Source organism: Microcaecilia unicolor, chromosome 5 (assembly GCF_901765095.1).
Source record: "Microcaecilia unicolor chromosome 5, aMicUni1.1, whole genome shotgun sequence".
Taxonomy (NCBI): Eukaryota; Metazoa; Chordata; class Amphibia; order Gymnophiona; family Siphonopidae; genus Microcaecilia; species Microcaecilia unicolor.
In genome coordinates this window covers 56818920-56834947 of record NC_044035.1, presented here as the reverse complement: position 1 = coordinate 56834947, position 16028 = coordinate 56818920, and the positions used below count along the sequence as shown (strand labels likewise).

At 45.3% G+C, this 16028-nt stretch overlaps 1 protein-coding gene across 1 annotated transcript in view; it reads right to left on the bottom strand.

Moving 5' to 3' along the window:
* The window catches only part of CNNM1 (cyclin and CBS domain divalent metal cation transport mediator 1), a 300200-nt gene that overhangs the window by 53189 nt on the left and 230983 nt on the right, over positions 1–16028 (bottom strand). The window contains exon 8 of the mRNA XM_030204797.1: positions 524–698. Coding sequence (XP_030060657.1) covers positions 524–698 — 175 coding nt within the window. The remainder of the gene's footprint in view (positions 1–523; positions 699–16028) is intronic.

The window sequence follows — 16028 nt, the reverse complement described above, 5'->3', positions numbered from 1 at the left end:
TTAAATGCTCGGCGATCTATTTGGCCGGCGCCGTTCGATTATGCCCCTCTTTGGGATCCATGTTTTTCCTTAAATTTCCATGCAAATATTTAGTGACCCGTAAGGATTCTTATCATACTTTTTTGAATCCAGTTCATTTGGCTAATTTTATAATGGAAAGAAAGGGTTCAAGTAGGCCAGATCTTAGATTAGATTATTCTTCAGAGAGGGTTTCTGTTCTATCTAGACCTAGAAGAATTTTCAAGTAAATATTAAGAGTTTATTTTCTCGGGTTGCCTTAAATATTTTTTGTAATTATCTCCAACTTCCCAGTTAATGTAGATTAGAATGACATAGGAGGTATATCAAGAAATAAAGAACTTGAACATTTAAAATTGAGGTATTTCTCTTTTCTTTCATTTTCTTTGCATGTTAGTTTCCATGTGTAATGTCATTTTTTACTTGCTTTTGTGTGCTAACAAATATATAAAATTTGTTAAATAAAAAAATAGTAATGTGCTTCTGTATGACATACTCATGATACTGTTCTTTTCATTCAGAAGGCTGGTAGTGTTCTCATCTTTAGGGGTTTGTAATGCCTCATGGGCTGTTGTGGTTTTAGAAGCATATCCATCAGCAAACGCTTCCAGTTCAGGAGACTGTGGTGAGCTGTCCATGCGATTAGCAGTCAGTGCATTCTGGTACTGCTGTCGTGTTATCTAAAAAGAGACAGCATAGTAACAGAACATAAATGCAATGGTAAAATTATGTATCATACCTGATAATTTTCTTTCCATTAATCATAGCTGATCAATCCATAGACTGGTGGGTTGTGTCCATCTACCAGCAGGTGGAGATAGAGAGCAAACTTTTGCCTCCCTATATGTGGTCATGTGCTGCCGGAAACTCCTCAGTATGTCGATATCAAAGCTCCATCCGCAGGACTCAGCACTTAGAGAATTACACCCACAAAGGGACACTCTGCCCAGCTCACCACCGCCGAAACGGGGGAGGGGAATTAACCCAGCTCATCCCCACACAAGTGGGGGAGGGGAATCCGTCCAGCTCATCCCCGCGGAAAGGGGGAGGGACACCACCCCGCCGATGCGGGGGGATCTGGCTTATCCTGCAACCGCAACCGCGGGAGGAGCTGACTGACCCTAACACCGCCGAAGCGGGAGGGGTACAAAGCTGCCCTACAGCCGCACAAAGCGGGAGGGAGTGCCGGCAGAATTTAATCCAGCCCCGTAAAACGGAGGGGAGAGGAATGCAGCAGCTCACTGTAACACAAACTCGTCTCAACTCTTGAAGAATCCAAGTGAAAAAACTTGAACACGAAGTCCTCCTGAAGTAACTGAAGACTAAACTTGAACCTAAAATTCAACCAGAATATAAACAGTACAGATATCTGGGAGGGGCTATGGATTGATCAGCTATGATTAATGGAAAGAAAATTATCAGGTATGATACATAATTTTACCTTCCATATCATCATGCTGATCAATCCATAGACTGGTGGGATGTACCGAAGCAGTACTCACCCAGGGCGGGACATTGAAATCTCTGACCTCAACACTGAAGCTCCAAACCGGGCCTCCGCCCGAGCAGCCACAGTCAAGCGGTAATGCTTGGAGAATGTATGGGCCGATGCCCAAGTTGCTGCCTTGCATATCTCTGCCAAGGAGACGGACCCGGCCTCTGCCATCGAGGCCGCCTGAGCTCTAGTGGAGTGAGCCTTCAGCTGGATAGGCGGCACCTTCCCCGCGGCCACATAAGCCGCTGCAATGGCTTCCTTGACCCATCTTGCCACTGTAGGCTTAGCAGCCTGCAGACCCTTACGAGGACCTGCAAACAGGACAAACAGATGATCCGATTTCCGGAAATCATTGGTCACTTCCAAGTATCTGATGATAACTCGTCTCACAACCAGATATTTGAGAGCAGAGAATTCCTCTGGGTAGTCCTCCCTACGAAAGGAAGGGAGACAGAGCTGCTGATTCACATGGAAGCGAGAAACAATCTTGGGCAGGAAGGAAGGCACTGTGCGAATAGTCACTCCTGCCTCAGTGAACTGCAGAAAAGGCTCTCGACATGAGAGTGCCTGGAGCTCGGAAACTCTTCTGGCTGAAGTGATAGCCACCAAAAAGACTGCTTTCAACGTCAGGTCTTTCAGAGATGCCCTCGACAAGGGTTCAAAAGGCGGCTTCTGCAAAGCTCTTAGTACCAGGTTGAGATTCCACGCAGGCACCACAGAGTGCCGAGGAGGGCGCAGGTGATTAACTCTCTTGAGAAAGCGCACCACATCTGGCTGCGAAGCCAGGGAAGCACCCTTCAGGCGGCCCCTGAAGCAAGCCAGAGCCGCTACCTGGACTTTAAGGGAACTGAGCGACAGGCCTTTCTCCAGACCTTCTTGCAGGAACGCCAACACTGAAGAAATTGGAGCAGTGAAGGGAGAAAGTGCGCCCGCTTCACCCCACGCTGCAAAGGTACGCCAAACCCTGGCGTAAGCCGTAGAAGTAGAGCGCTTCCTCGCTCTCAGCATAGTGGCGATGACCTTGTCTGAGAAGCCCTTCTTTCTCAGACGCTGCCGCTCAATAGCCAGGCCGTAAGACCAAAGGGGGAGGGATCCTCCATCACCACGGGACCCTGATGTAACAGGCCCTGCTCCACTGGCAGCCGCAGAGGATCGTCGACTGAGAGCCTGATCAAGTCCGCCTACCAGGGACGTCTGGGCCAATCCGGACCCACCAGGATTATCCGACCTGGATGCTTTGCCACCCGGTCTAGTACCCTGCCCAACATGGGCCAGGGCGGGAACACATAGAGAAGCTCTTTTGTCGGCCACTGTTGGAGAAGAGCATCTACTCCCAGGGATCGAGGGTCCCGTCCTCTGCTGAAAAAGCGCGGCACTTGGCAATTGGCCGATGACGCCATCAGATCTAGGCTCGGCTGGCCCCAGCGCTTCGTGATGTCCAAGAACGCCTGGGCAGATAGCTGCCACTCTCCGGGCTCCAAGGTATGGCGACTGAGAAAGTCCGCCTTGACATTCATGACTCAGGCAATGTGGGCCGCTGACAGCTGTTCCAGGTTTGCTTCCGCCCACTGGCATAGATTCATGGCCTCCTTGGCTAGAGGGGCGCTCTTGGTACCTCCCTGGCGGTTGACATAGGCCACAGCCGTGGCATTGTCCGACAGGACCCGTACTGGCTTCAACGCCAGTACCGGGATGAACTCCAAAAGCGCCAACCGAATGGCTCTGAGTTCCAGGAGGTTGATAGACCACTTTGCCTCTGCAGGAGACCAGAGCCCCTGCGCTGTCCTTCCCAAGCAGTGGGCTCCCCAGCCCGACAAAGAGGCGTCCGTCATGACAACAATCCACTCCGGGGTCACCAGAGGCATTCCTGCAGACAACTTGTCTGTCTGCGTCCACCAGCTCAGCGCCTTGCGCACTGCTGGGTCCAAGGGAAGGCGCACAGCATAATCCTCCGACATCGGAGTCCAGCGCTGCAGCAGAGAGTGTTGTAGTGGTCTCATATGAGCCCTGGCACAGGGCACTACTTCCATCGTGGCCGTCATAGAGCCCAACAGCTGCACATAGTCTCAAGCCCGAAGAGGAGAGGCTAGTAGGAACTGGTCCACCTGAGCCTGAAGCTTGACAATCCGATTGTCTGGCAGGAACACTCTGCCCACTTGGGTGTCAAATCGAACTCCCAGATACTCCAGGGACTGAGTTGGGCGCAGCTGGCTTTTCTCCCAGTTGATGATCCACCCCAGGGAGCTCAAAAGAGCAACCACCCGGTTCACAGCTTTGCCGCACTCTGCATAAGAGGGGGCTCGGATCAACCAGTCGTCCAGATAAGGATGGACTTGTACTCCTTCCTTCCTCAGGAAGGCCGCGATGACCACCATTACTTTGGAGAAGGTCCGCGGAGCAGTAGCCACCCCGAACGGGAGGGCTCTGAACTGGAAGTGTCGGCCCAGGACTGCAAAACGCAGAAAGCGTTGATGAGGAGACCAGATGGGAATATGCAAGTACGCTTCCTTGATGTCCAAGGATGCCAGGTACTCCCCTGCCTTCACTGCCGCTATAACAGAGCGGAGAGTCTCCATGCGAAAGTGCCGAACTTTCAAGGCCCGATTGACCCCTTTGAGGTCGAGGATAGGCCGGACAGAACCTCCTTTCTTTGGTACCACAAAGTAAATGGAGTAACGCCCCTTGCCAAGCTGATTTTCTGGCACCGGAACGACCGCACCCAGGCGGATCAGATTGTCCAAGATCTGCTGCACTGCCACAGCTTTGACCGGAGACTTGCAGGGAGAGAGTACAAACCCGTCTCTTAAGGGTCGGCAGAACTCTAGCTTGTAGCCGTCTCTGATGACTTCCAGCACCCAAGCGTCTGAAGTTATTGTGGTCCACTCGCCCAGAAACGAGGACAGCCGTCCTCCAATCTGCACTGGGGTGTGGACCAAGGCCCCGTCATTGGGTACGAGACCCTGGGGGAGGACCGGAGGGAGCACGGTCTCTGCGAAAGGAATGCTGCTTGGGGGAGAAGTTCCTCTTGAAGGCAGAGGGGGCAGAGGAGCCCGACCTGCCCGGGCGGTATCGACGGGCTTCCTGAAACCGTCCTCTGGAGGTACTGGGGCGAGTACTAGCCCGAGCCCTGACCTCTGGTAACTTCTTGCCCTTAGACGTGCCGAGATCGGTCACGATTTTGTCCAGCTCGACCCCAAAGAGCAGCTTGCCTTTAAAAGGCAATCTAGCCAGGCGGGATTTAGAGGCGTGGTCAGCAGACCAATGCTTCAGCCAAAGCCACCGCCGCGCAGAGATTGTCTGAGCCATGCCTTTAGCTGAGGCCCTCAAGACATCATACAGCAAGTCTGCCAAATAGGCTAAGCCCGATTCCAGGGCCGGCCAATCAGCCCTCAAGGAATGATCCGAGGGGGAAGCCCGCTGCACCATAGTCAGGCACGCCCTGGCCACATAGGAGCCGCAAACTGAGGCCTGCAAACTTAAAGCAGCCGCCTCAAAGGACGACCTTAAGGCCGCCTCCAATCTTCTGTCTTGGGCGTCCTTTAGGGCCGTGCCACCTTCCACCGGCAATGCCATTTTCTTAGTCACCGCAGTGATTAAGGAATCCACGGTAGGCCACAGATAGGCCTCACGTTCACTTTCAGGCAAAGGATAGAGGCGGGACATAGCCCTAGCCACTTTAAGGCTCGCTTCCGGGACATCCCATTGAGCCGAAATTAAGGTGTGCATGGCATCATGCACGTGGAAGGTTCTAGGCGGGCGCTTCATCCCCAGCATAATGGCAGAGCCAAAAGGGGCTGAGGGAGAGACGTCCTCCGGAGAGGAAATCTTCAAAATGCCCATGGCCTGCACTAACAGGTTGGGCAAATCCTCTGAGCTAAAGAGCCGCGCTGCAGAGGGGTCATCCGCTCCATCCGAGCGGGGATCCGTCTCCTCCAAGGAATCCGCAAAGGACCGTTGGGAGAACTCAGATACGCTGCCCTCATCTACATCGGAGGAGACAAAGTCCTCCAAGGCCTGGGAATCAACCCGAGGGCGTTTACCTCCGGGGGCCTCAACCTCTTTACCAGACGAGGGAGCAGGGGCAGCGTTTTGCATAAGGAAGGCCTGATGCAGCAGCAAAACAAACTCGGGGGAGAAACCCCCCAGACTGTGCACTTCCGCAGCCTGGGCTACAGCCCTAGACGCACCCTCAACCGGCGCTCGCAAGAGCGGGGGAGAGACATGCTGCGCATCCAAGATGGCGTCCGGCGCGACACTCCGCGAAGGAGCCGCGCGGGAAGAACGGCGCTTAACTTTAGCCGCTTTTGTGCCGTCGCCCAAATTAAGGGCGTTCATGGCATTAATGTCTCCTACCTCAAGGGCGGCCCAAGAAGAAGCCGTCCGAGCCGCGTGGCCGGCCAAGATGGCGGAGGCGAGCAGCGGGGGATGGGCGTTTATGGCGGGAAAAACCGCCACACCGGAGGAAGGACCGGGACACTCATCGGTCACGAAACTGTCACCCAACAAGGGCGAATCAGACTTTAAGACCCCCGCATCCCCTCTAGAAGCGCCCAAGCGATCCGGGGAGCGACTCTTTGCGCCCTCGCCCTCCGACGCCATATGCCACGTGGAGATCAATCGGGGAACCCCCTGCCCGCTATAAAAAGGTAAAAATTACCTGCTTTCCGCTCCGAGCTGTAACGACCTGGTGTCCCAGTGAGTAGCTGCAATAAACGTCGAAATAAACGTCGAAATAAACGCCTTTAAGGACGTTCAAAATTTTTTTTTTTTTTTTTTTTTTTTTAACGGAGCCAGCGGGAGGAGGGGAGAAAAGGAGGGACCTGGCGCCACCAGGTTTGCACTTGCTCAAGAAGAGCCCTCAACCCCAGGCACTCAACAAAACCTAAAAATTAGGCTTGGAGGCCTAGCCAGAGCTGCTGCTGTGTGTGACCACCACCTGCTGAGATAGAGAACATACCGAGGAGTTTCCGGCAGCACATGACCACATATAGGGAGGCAAAAGTTTGCTCTCTATCTCCACCTGCTGGTAGATGGACACAACCCACCAGTCTATGGATTGATCAGCATGATGATATGGAAACATTAATTTCTGTCCCTAGAAAAATATCAGGTATGTTCTTCTCAATTACTTCGCTTTCTTAAAATGTGGAAGACAAAATCTGTATGTTTACTAGGGGTAAAGCACATTGTGAAGTTATAGTTCTGTATTTAAAACCCATTAATAGTTTTGAGTAGCATCTAGTTGTACTTTATAAAAGAACACTCAGATACCAATTTACTACTTGTTTGCACATACTAAAGATTAAACTATTCACTAAGGGCCAAATTATATAAATGGCACCTTAAACATTGGCACCATAAAACCACGTGCTTAGCGCAATTCTATAAACTAAACCTATACTTAAGCATAGCTTATAGAATATACTCACGTGCTGTTCTTGCGATTAAATTTAAGGCGCACCCATTTAGGCCACCTAAAACCAGGCCTAAATACCTGTGTCTAACTTAGGTGCAGATTGGGAGTATTCCATAATAGTGCCCATAGTTTTCTGAAATACCTAAGACCCACACATTCCACGACCATGGCCGCACCTCCTTTTCGCCTGCACATATTAGAATTTACACGAACCATGTTATAGAATATGCCTAGAAAGTTGTGAGCATAAATTCTAATTAAAGACAATTAGTGCCACTAATTGATTAAGTACCAATTACCGGTGCTGACTGGCTTGCCAATCAATTAAGTTGTATGCGCAATTTGGGTGTGTGGCCATATTAGAGCGCACAACTTAAGGCGCCATTTATAGAATTTGGGGGTAAATTAGAGCTAGTGCAAGAGTATAAGGCTCCCTAGGTGAACATTCATATATTAAAAATTAATATGGAGCCTTAGTATAAATACATATTCTGTGTGTATGTTTTATTGTACATGAAAAAGGAGACTATAACTGGATATTTTAAAATAGCACACTAATAAAGAGGCATTTAAAACACAGTCTTTTAGGGTAAAATTATCACTTATTGTGACATACATAGAGGGGCATTTCTGATATGATGTCTAAATCCGATTTTGCCTGTTCATCATAGGCTAAAAAACCTCTATTGTGTAACCCTCACGTACTGTTCTAGTCGTACAGTATATCAATCACGGGGGTTACTTATCTTGCTGCCGTTAAAACTACTGAGCAGTCTTATGCACGATCACAGTCTTCTATACCCCGTCCACGGCCCACGTTTCGGTCCTATCTGGCTTCATTATAGAATTGGCAGAGATAGCTCTAAAGAACAATTTTTTCCAATTTGAAGGACGTCTGTTTAAACAGAAGACTGGAGTGGCTATGGGCGTTACCATCGCCCCATCAGTAGCTAATCTATTTGTACCTAGATTTGAAGAGACTTTCGTATATGTGTCTACATGGTTTACCAAAATGAAAATATGGCACAGGTACATACAGTAGATGATATATTCTGTATCTGGACAGGTACAGATCAAGAGTTGGAAGAAGTCTTAAAGTACCTGAATAATTGTCATCCTACATTACAGTTTACCATCCAACAAGATTTGACTAGTATGTCATTCCTGGATGTATTAATTACTAAAAGGGAGAAGAAGTTGGACACTACAGTATTCCGCAAAGAAACAGACAGGAATACTTTCTTGGAGTACAGTAGTTGCCACCCCCAAAGATTGAAGGATAGCTTACCACTTTCTCAGTTTCTTCGCTACAGGCGTATTTGTTCAGATGAAATAGAATTTAAAGAAAAATCTAAGGAATTAAAACAACGCCTGTAAGATAGGGTTTACCCTAAAAGTGTAGTACACACTGTGTATAGAAGAGCTAAATACAATAATCGCCAGTATCTATTATTACCCAGATAAAAGGAGAAGGGTGAAGAGGATAACATCTTAACGTGTGTACTACGTCACACGAATATGGCAACTCAAGTCTCTAGGATATTGAGAAAGAACTGGCACATAATTCAAACTTTACCCACATTTCAAAATACAAATTTAAGGCTAGCTTATAGCCGTGGAAAGAACCTGAAAGAAATTTTGGCTCCAGCAGTATCCAAGAGGCCCCAACAAATGGATTCCCATATTTATGGCCATAGGAGTTGTGGACAATGTAGTATATGTGAGCTGATGATTAACACTAGGGAGTTTGTTAATCCCAACACAGGCAAACATTACGATCTTCGCCAGAATACCACCTGCATGTCAGAATGGGTGATATATTGCATTATATGCCCATGTAAGAAAATCTACGTGGGACAAACATCATGTAAATTTACCACCAGATTAATAGAACATAAGAGTAATATCAATATTAAAAAAAACCACAGCTCCCTTAGCTGCACATTGTATTGAGCTTAACCATACTTTTAATACTTTAAAATGTGTTATCCTACAACAACTAGAATGGGGTATGCAAGACGGGGACAGAAAGTTAGTCCTCTTGCAACAGGAACAAAGATGGATCTATCGCCTCAATACACTACAACCTAATGGACTTAACATGAGAATAGAGTGGAACCAGTTTTTCAGATTTAGCAGTGTTCTAAGACAATTTTAAGCTTTAAGTTTTGACAGTACCAACGTCATGATCAGCTGAATGCCAAGAATGAGACGGAAGAGGAGCCTGGTACAGTGCGTCTGACATCATGCTCAGCTGATGAGATGGAGGAGGAGCGTGGCACAGCGCGCCTGACGTTATTAGGGGATAAATACCATCGGCATTTTGTTTGTTAAACATAGGACCGAGCACAGGATATCTGAAGTAAGGAAGGCTTCGTCAAGGTGAGAGGTATTTGTACAAGACAAGGGGTGTCATTGTGATATATATTTTTTGCAGATACGGTCGAGTATCCCACGGACCCTGATGAAGGAGGCGAAACTTGGGCCATGTGATTGTGCATAAGACTGCTCAGTAGTTTTAACGGCAGCAAGATAAGTAACCCCCGTGATTGATATACTGTAAGACTAGAACAGTACGTGAGGGTTATACAATAGAGGTTTTTTAGCCTATGATGAACAGGCAGTGCTCCCTAAAGTTGGATTCAACACAAGGAGTAGTTGCCTGGGTTTGAGGCTTTTCCTCTACATAGAATAAAATCTCATTTGACACCATACTAGCAGTAGGGGTCACTAGAATTGAGTGGTTAAGAATTAACTAATTGACCTCCTACGGGCTCTGTTTCAGTATTTTTAGGAGTTAAATCCGATTTTGGACATTTTGCTGAAAATGTCCAAACATCCAGTAGTGAACATGGCCATTTTCAACTTTTTGTTTCAAAAATGGCTATTTGCTAAATGTTCTTGTGCTCAGTGCATCTATCTTTTTGGACCATTTTCGAAAAATAAACATTCAACGGAAAAACACACAAAAACAAGTCACTGGGATGTATTTGGTGGGGGGGGGGGGCAGCATTCTTAATAGACTGGCCACACAGCAGAGCAGTGGGGCATCCTAGGGGGCACTGCAGTGAACTTCACATTAAAGGTCCCAGATATACATCTCACCGTTATCCCCTTATATTGAATTGTGAGCCCTCCAAACCCCACCAAAAACCTACTGTACCCAACTGTACACCGCTATAATAGCCCTTAATTCTGCAGGTGCCACCTATATGTGGGTACAGTAGGTTTTTGGAAGGCTCACACTTTCCATCACAAGTGTAACAGAGTGGGATATGGGCCTGGGTCCCCTTCTCTACAGTGCACTGCACCACTAGGCTACTCCAGAGACCTGCTTGCTGCTCTAACAGACTGGCCATAACATCTGCAGCTGTCACAGAGGCTGGTACGTACGGTTTCTTTCACATCTTTTGGGGATAGAAGGGGGTCAGTGACCATTGGGGGAGTAAGGAGGGTCAGGCCTTAATCTCTCCAGTTGTAATCTGGTCATTTAGGGCACCTTTTTGTGACCTGGCATGATTGAAACAGGTCTAGACCAAAAAGTCTAACTTTTAGTCCCAAATGTTTTTGCTTTATTCCATTATGGCAGAAAAATGTCCACATTTTGGGAATGCACAAATCCCGCCCTCTTGTGATTTGAATGTACTGCAAAGAAAAAAGTCTCAAATACAAGTTTTGAAAACCGCGATTTGGACTTTTTTTTTTTTTAGTAAAACATCCAAATACCACTTTATGCCATTTTTGAGATATTTTTTTTTCTTTTGAACATGAGCCCCATATTATAGTAATTTAGCTCAGAATAGTCCCTCACATTTAAATTTTTATCAGACTGTCAGAAAATGGAATTAAAAATTCATCCAATGTCTGCACTCTATTTTTTTTAATCGATCCTTTTTTTCCCCATTTCTATGTTTTCTTTTATGTATAGATCCTTGTTATTATAAAAAAAAGTATATACACCATATACTAATACTCATGAATGAGAGGAATGTATCAAAAAATTGTACTTAATTCAGGAGTTATTCCAATTCTAAAAACAAACACAGTTCAAGTCAAAATATGAAAATATTACACTTAAGTCACTTCTCTACAGAATTGCTTTAGAAATCATAAGGGGTCTTTTACAAAGGCACGCTAGCATTTTTAGCACACGCTAAACACTAGAGACACCCATAGATTCCTATGTCTCTCATGTGCTAGAAATACTAATGCAACTTAGTAAAAGGACACCTTAGTCAAGGAGGCAGCAGCATCTGTGGGATTTAAATAAGATCAGTCAGCTGATCCAATATAACCAATGGCAATACACTAAGGACATCCCATCAAGTTCATCATTTAACCCACCACGAGGCATCACCAACTTCAATTCAGAAATCCACCACTGCTCTATATAATTCAGAATATGCTCATATTTTCCCTGTATAGTAGATATTTTTCTGTTCCTGAAGGGCTCACAATAAAAAAAAAAAAACATAAACAGCTTTGAAGTACAATTTGAACCTGGGACACCTGCTTCAATGCTCTAACCATTTTACTCCTCTACTCTGTATGGATGTCTGAGTGGTCATTTTATAAGACGGACGTTCCTATGTTGCCATAGCCCTCCATGTCCCTTGTTTATCCTGTTTATAATTTGGATGTTTTAAGGGGTCTTTTACTAAGGTACGCTAAAATTCAGCTAGCATTAAGGGGCCCTTTTACTAAAGGGTTGCCGTGTGGCAACCCGGAACCACCGATGGCCCAATGTGGGAGCTGGTGGTAGTTCCACCCCCAGCATGCGCCATTTCCAGCGCTAGCGGAAATATTTACACAGGGTTACCCTGCGGTAATCAGGCAGTGTCACGCGCACTGCCTGGTTACCAATGGGTTAGCGTGGGAGCTCTTACTGCCACCTCAATGGGTGGTGGTGTTCCCCCCTCCCCCCAGCATTGCCTCGTGGCATGTGTGAACTCACAGCACGGCCATTTCTTATTTTGGCCTTTTTACCCACTACGGTAAAAGGGGACCTGGCTCCCAGCAAAAAAGGCCACAGCTGCTAGCGCAGGGCCCCTATTACTGCAGCTTAGTAAAAGGGCCCCTATATGCTGAGATGCCCATAGGAATATAATGGGCGTCTCAGCATTTAGCGCCTGCTGATTTTTAGCTGAAGCTAAAAATACTAGCACCTTAGTAAAAGACTCCCTTAGTTTGTAAAATGGATGTTCATGCTGGAATATAAGAATAGCCATAATGGGTCAGATCGATAGCCCAGCTAGCTCAGTATCGTGTTTCCAACAGTGGTCAATCCAGGTCACAAGTACCTGGTAGAAACCCAAATAGTAGCAATTTAATGAAGTTTAAGACCAAGCTTAATCAGGCATTTAATTTTAGTGGGCATGAGAAATTTAGGATCTATTAGGATTCTGTTTATGTGAAGACAATATTCTTGTGTGAATAATCATGCTTAAGAGTGCTTTGAGAGAATGGTGTTAGATCTTTCCTCTCAAATGAAATGGCGTTCTTTTCTTTTTAAATGTGTGATTTTGTTTTAATCACCATGATCTAAGCCAGGCAATATATTAAATTTTGATAATAAACATAATAATAATGTTCCATGCTACCAATCCCAGAGTAAGTAGTGGCTTCCCCATGTCTATCCCAATAGTAGACTTTGGACCTTTCCTCCAGGAACTTGTCCAAATCTTTTTTTAAACTCCAGATATGCTAACCAGTGTTACTGCATCATCTGGCACCAAGTTCCAAGCTTAACTATTCGTTGAGTGAAAAAATATTTCCTCCTGTTTGTTTTAGAAGTATTTCCATGTAACTTCATTGAATGTCCCCTAGTCTTTGTACTTTTTGAAAGAGTAAAAAATCGATTCACTTTTACCCATTCTACACCACTCAGGATTTTGTAGACCTCAATCATATCCCCCCCCCCCCTCAGCCGTCTCTTTTCCAAGCTGAAGAGCCCTAATCTCTTTAGCCTTTTCTCATATGAGAGGAGTTCCATCCCATTTATCATTTTAGTCACTTTTCTTTGAACCTTTTCTAATTCTGCTATTTCTTTTTCAGATACGGTGACCAGAACTGAACAAGATACTCAAGGACAGGTTGGACCATGGAACGAACCAGAGGCACTATGGTATTCTTGGTCTTATTTATCAACCCTTTCCTAATAATTCCTAGCATCCAGGTTTCCTTTGGCTACTGCTGCCACACACTGGGCAAAAAAGATTTCAGCATATCGTCTACAATGACACCTAGATCTTTTTCTTGGGTTCTGACTCCCAAGGTGGGCCATAGCGAGACCCCTGGGACTTAAGCGCTATTCTATAAATTGTGCCTATCTTTAGACACAGCTTATACAATAGTGCTTAAGCAGGTTTTTTCGGTGCTAATTTTTTAGGTGAGATATATAGAATTCACCCCATGGTGTATATGATTTTTGAAAAAATAATAACAAAGGGGGTCTTTTACTAAGGTGCGCTAGCATTTTTAGTTCATGCTAAAATTTAGCTGGCACTAAGGTGTCTCAGCTTTTAGCACCAGCTGATTTTTTGCGTGTGCTAGAAATGCTAGCACACCTTAGTAAAAAACCCCAAAATGTTATACATAAAAGAAATTCAAGCAAAAAAAGGAGGGTCCTCAAAATTTCCACAAACAGTCGAGCAGCACCAGTGAGGGTGGAAGTGAGGAAATGACCAAGGCAAACAGGGAGTAAGAGTGTCCAAGAGTTTATTTGCCAAAATATACTAATACAAAGACCCTACACAGGCCGTGTTTTGGCACAAAGCCTTCCTCAGGGGTCATGGTATTGCAAATAAGATAAACTTCACAGAGGCTATAAGTGGGAACAAAATGTGCTGTAGGGCATGGCAACCAAACGTCACTACGTGTAGGGCCATAGTATATTTTGGCAAATAAACTCTTGGACACTCTTACTCCCTGTTTGCCTTGGTCATTTAGAACTTTCCTCACTTCCACACTCACTGGTGATATATAAAAGAAAAACAGGGACATAATTGGAAAAAAAAAAGATTGATGAAGAAATAGCGTGCAGTTATTGGATGATATTTTATTCCACTTATACTCACCTTCCGACTATTATGAGATAAAATTTGTTTAATCTTTCTTTTACATTATTATTTTTTTTAATCACACTTGGGGATGTGTATATACTGACATACACTGTTGTGGTGGCAAGCAAAACAATTACTAAAACCCTGAAAAAAAAAAAACACTCAGCACCTATGTAGAAAATATGCCATCCTAAAAGAGAAATACCATTTTGGACTCACATACCAAAATATGTACATCTAACTCGATTTCAGAAGGGGAAGGGAAGTTTATGTCCAAAAAGATGAAAGACTGTATTTAGACTACGTACTTGGTAAAAGGTGCTCTGATTGGGCAGTTCTCCACTGGAGAGAGTAAGAGAAGTTACAGTAGGTATTTTTCTGCACCTTGAGGGCTCACAATTTTAAAAAATTGCAACAATCATAATAACAAAGTAACATAGTAAGTGATGGCTGATAAAGACCTGAATGGTCCATCCAGTCTGCCCAACAGTCACAATCATTCTCAATTCAAGATTAAATCAACAATAAACATGATATTATATACTTGATCATGGTCTTTCTTTGTTGTTTCTGGGCCATAGACCGTAGAAGTCTGCCCGGCTCTGCCCTTATGTTCCAGCTACTGGCGTTTGCCATCAAACCCCACTTCAGCCTATCCAAATTCATCTTGTCATTTACGGGACACAGACCATAACAATCTGTCCAGCACTGTCCTCGCATTCCAAATTACTGGAGTTTCCATCGAAGCTCTCTACAGTCCATCCTAAACTGGATTGCTATATGAAGGATTCAGACCATACAAACCAGCCCAGCACCGGCCTTAGCTGATACAGCCAGAGTTGCCATTTAAGCACCACTTGACATGCAAATACATATGCAACCCTTTAAGTTTTGCTTTTTATACCATTCATTTTCTAATTAGAGATCCTTTGTTTTCATCTCGTGCCTTTTTGAATTCCGACACAGTCTTTTTTTTTCTCCACCACCTCCTTCAGCAGGGCATTGCAGGCATCAACCACCCTCTGGTGAAAAATAATTTTCTGACATTACTCCTCAATCTACCACATCACAACCTCAATTCATGTCCTCTAGTTTTACCATTTTCCCTTCTATGGAAAATATTTGTTTCTATATTATTAATACCTTTCAGGTATTTAAACATCTGTATCATATCTCCCCTGTCCGTCCTCTCCTCTTGGGTATACATATTCGGGTCTTCTAGTCTCTTCTCATATGTCTTTTGGTGCAAGTCCCATATCATTTTTGTCATCTTCCTCCACAGTTTCAAGTCTTCTTACATCTTTAGCAAGATACTCCCTCCAAAACTGAACACAATACTCTAGGAGGGGTCTCACCAACAACTTGTACAGGGGCAACAACACCTCCTTTCTTCCGCTGGTTACACCTCTCTCTATACAGCCTAGCATCCTTCTGGCTGCAGTCACCAGCTTGTCACACTGTTTTGTTGCCTTCAGATCCTCAGATACTATCACCCCCTCTCCCTGTCTGGGCATATCAGCTTCTCACCACCGAGTGAATTCCATTAACCACTACCCTCTGGCATCTGATAATCAGTTCCTAATCCAGTTCACGACTTTGGGTCTTAACTTCAGCCTGTCAAGTTTATTCAAGAGCCTCCTATATGGAACCGTGTCAAAGGCTTTGCTGAAATCTAAGTAGATTATATCTAGTGCATGTCCTGGTCACCCAGCCAAAGAATTCATTCGTTTGGAACAATTTACCTTTGGTAAAACAATGTTGTCTCAGATCTTGTAATCTATTGTATTCCAGCAAATTCACTATCCTTTCCTTCAGCATCACTTCCATAACTTTTGTGTATTCCTTCCTCTGCTTGGCATGCAAGCTTGGCCTGCAAGTACTCAGAACTGCTGTTATCAGCATAAGTTTCGTTTTTCCCTACTGCGACCTGTATACAGAATGCATGAGCCTTGATTATCAATAAACAGCTAATATTGTTATGCACTTCTGGTAAATCACATGACAAGGAGAAACACATGAGGAACTGAAGCTATGCGGC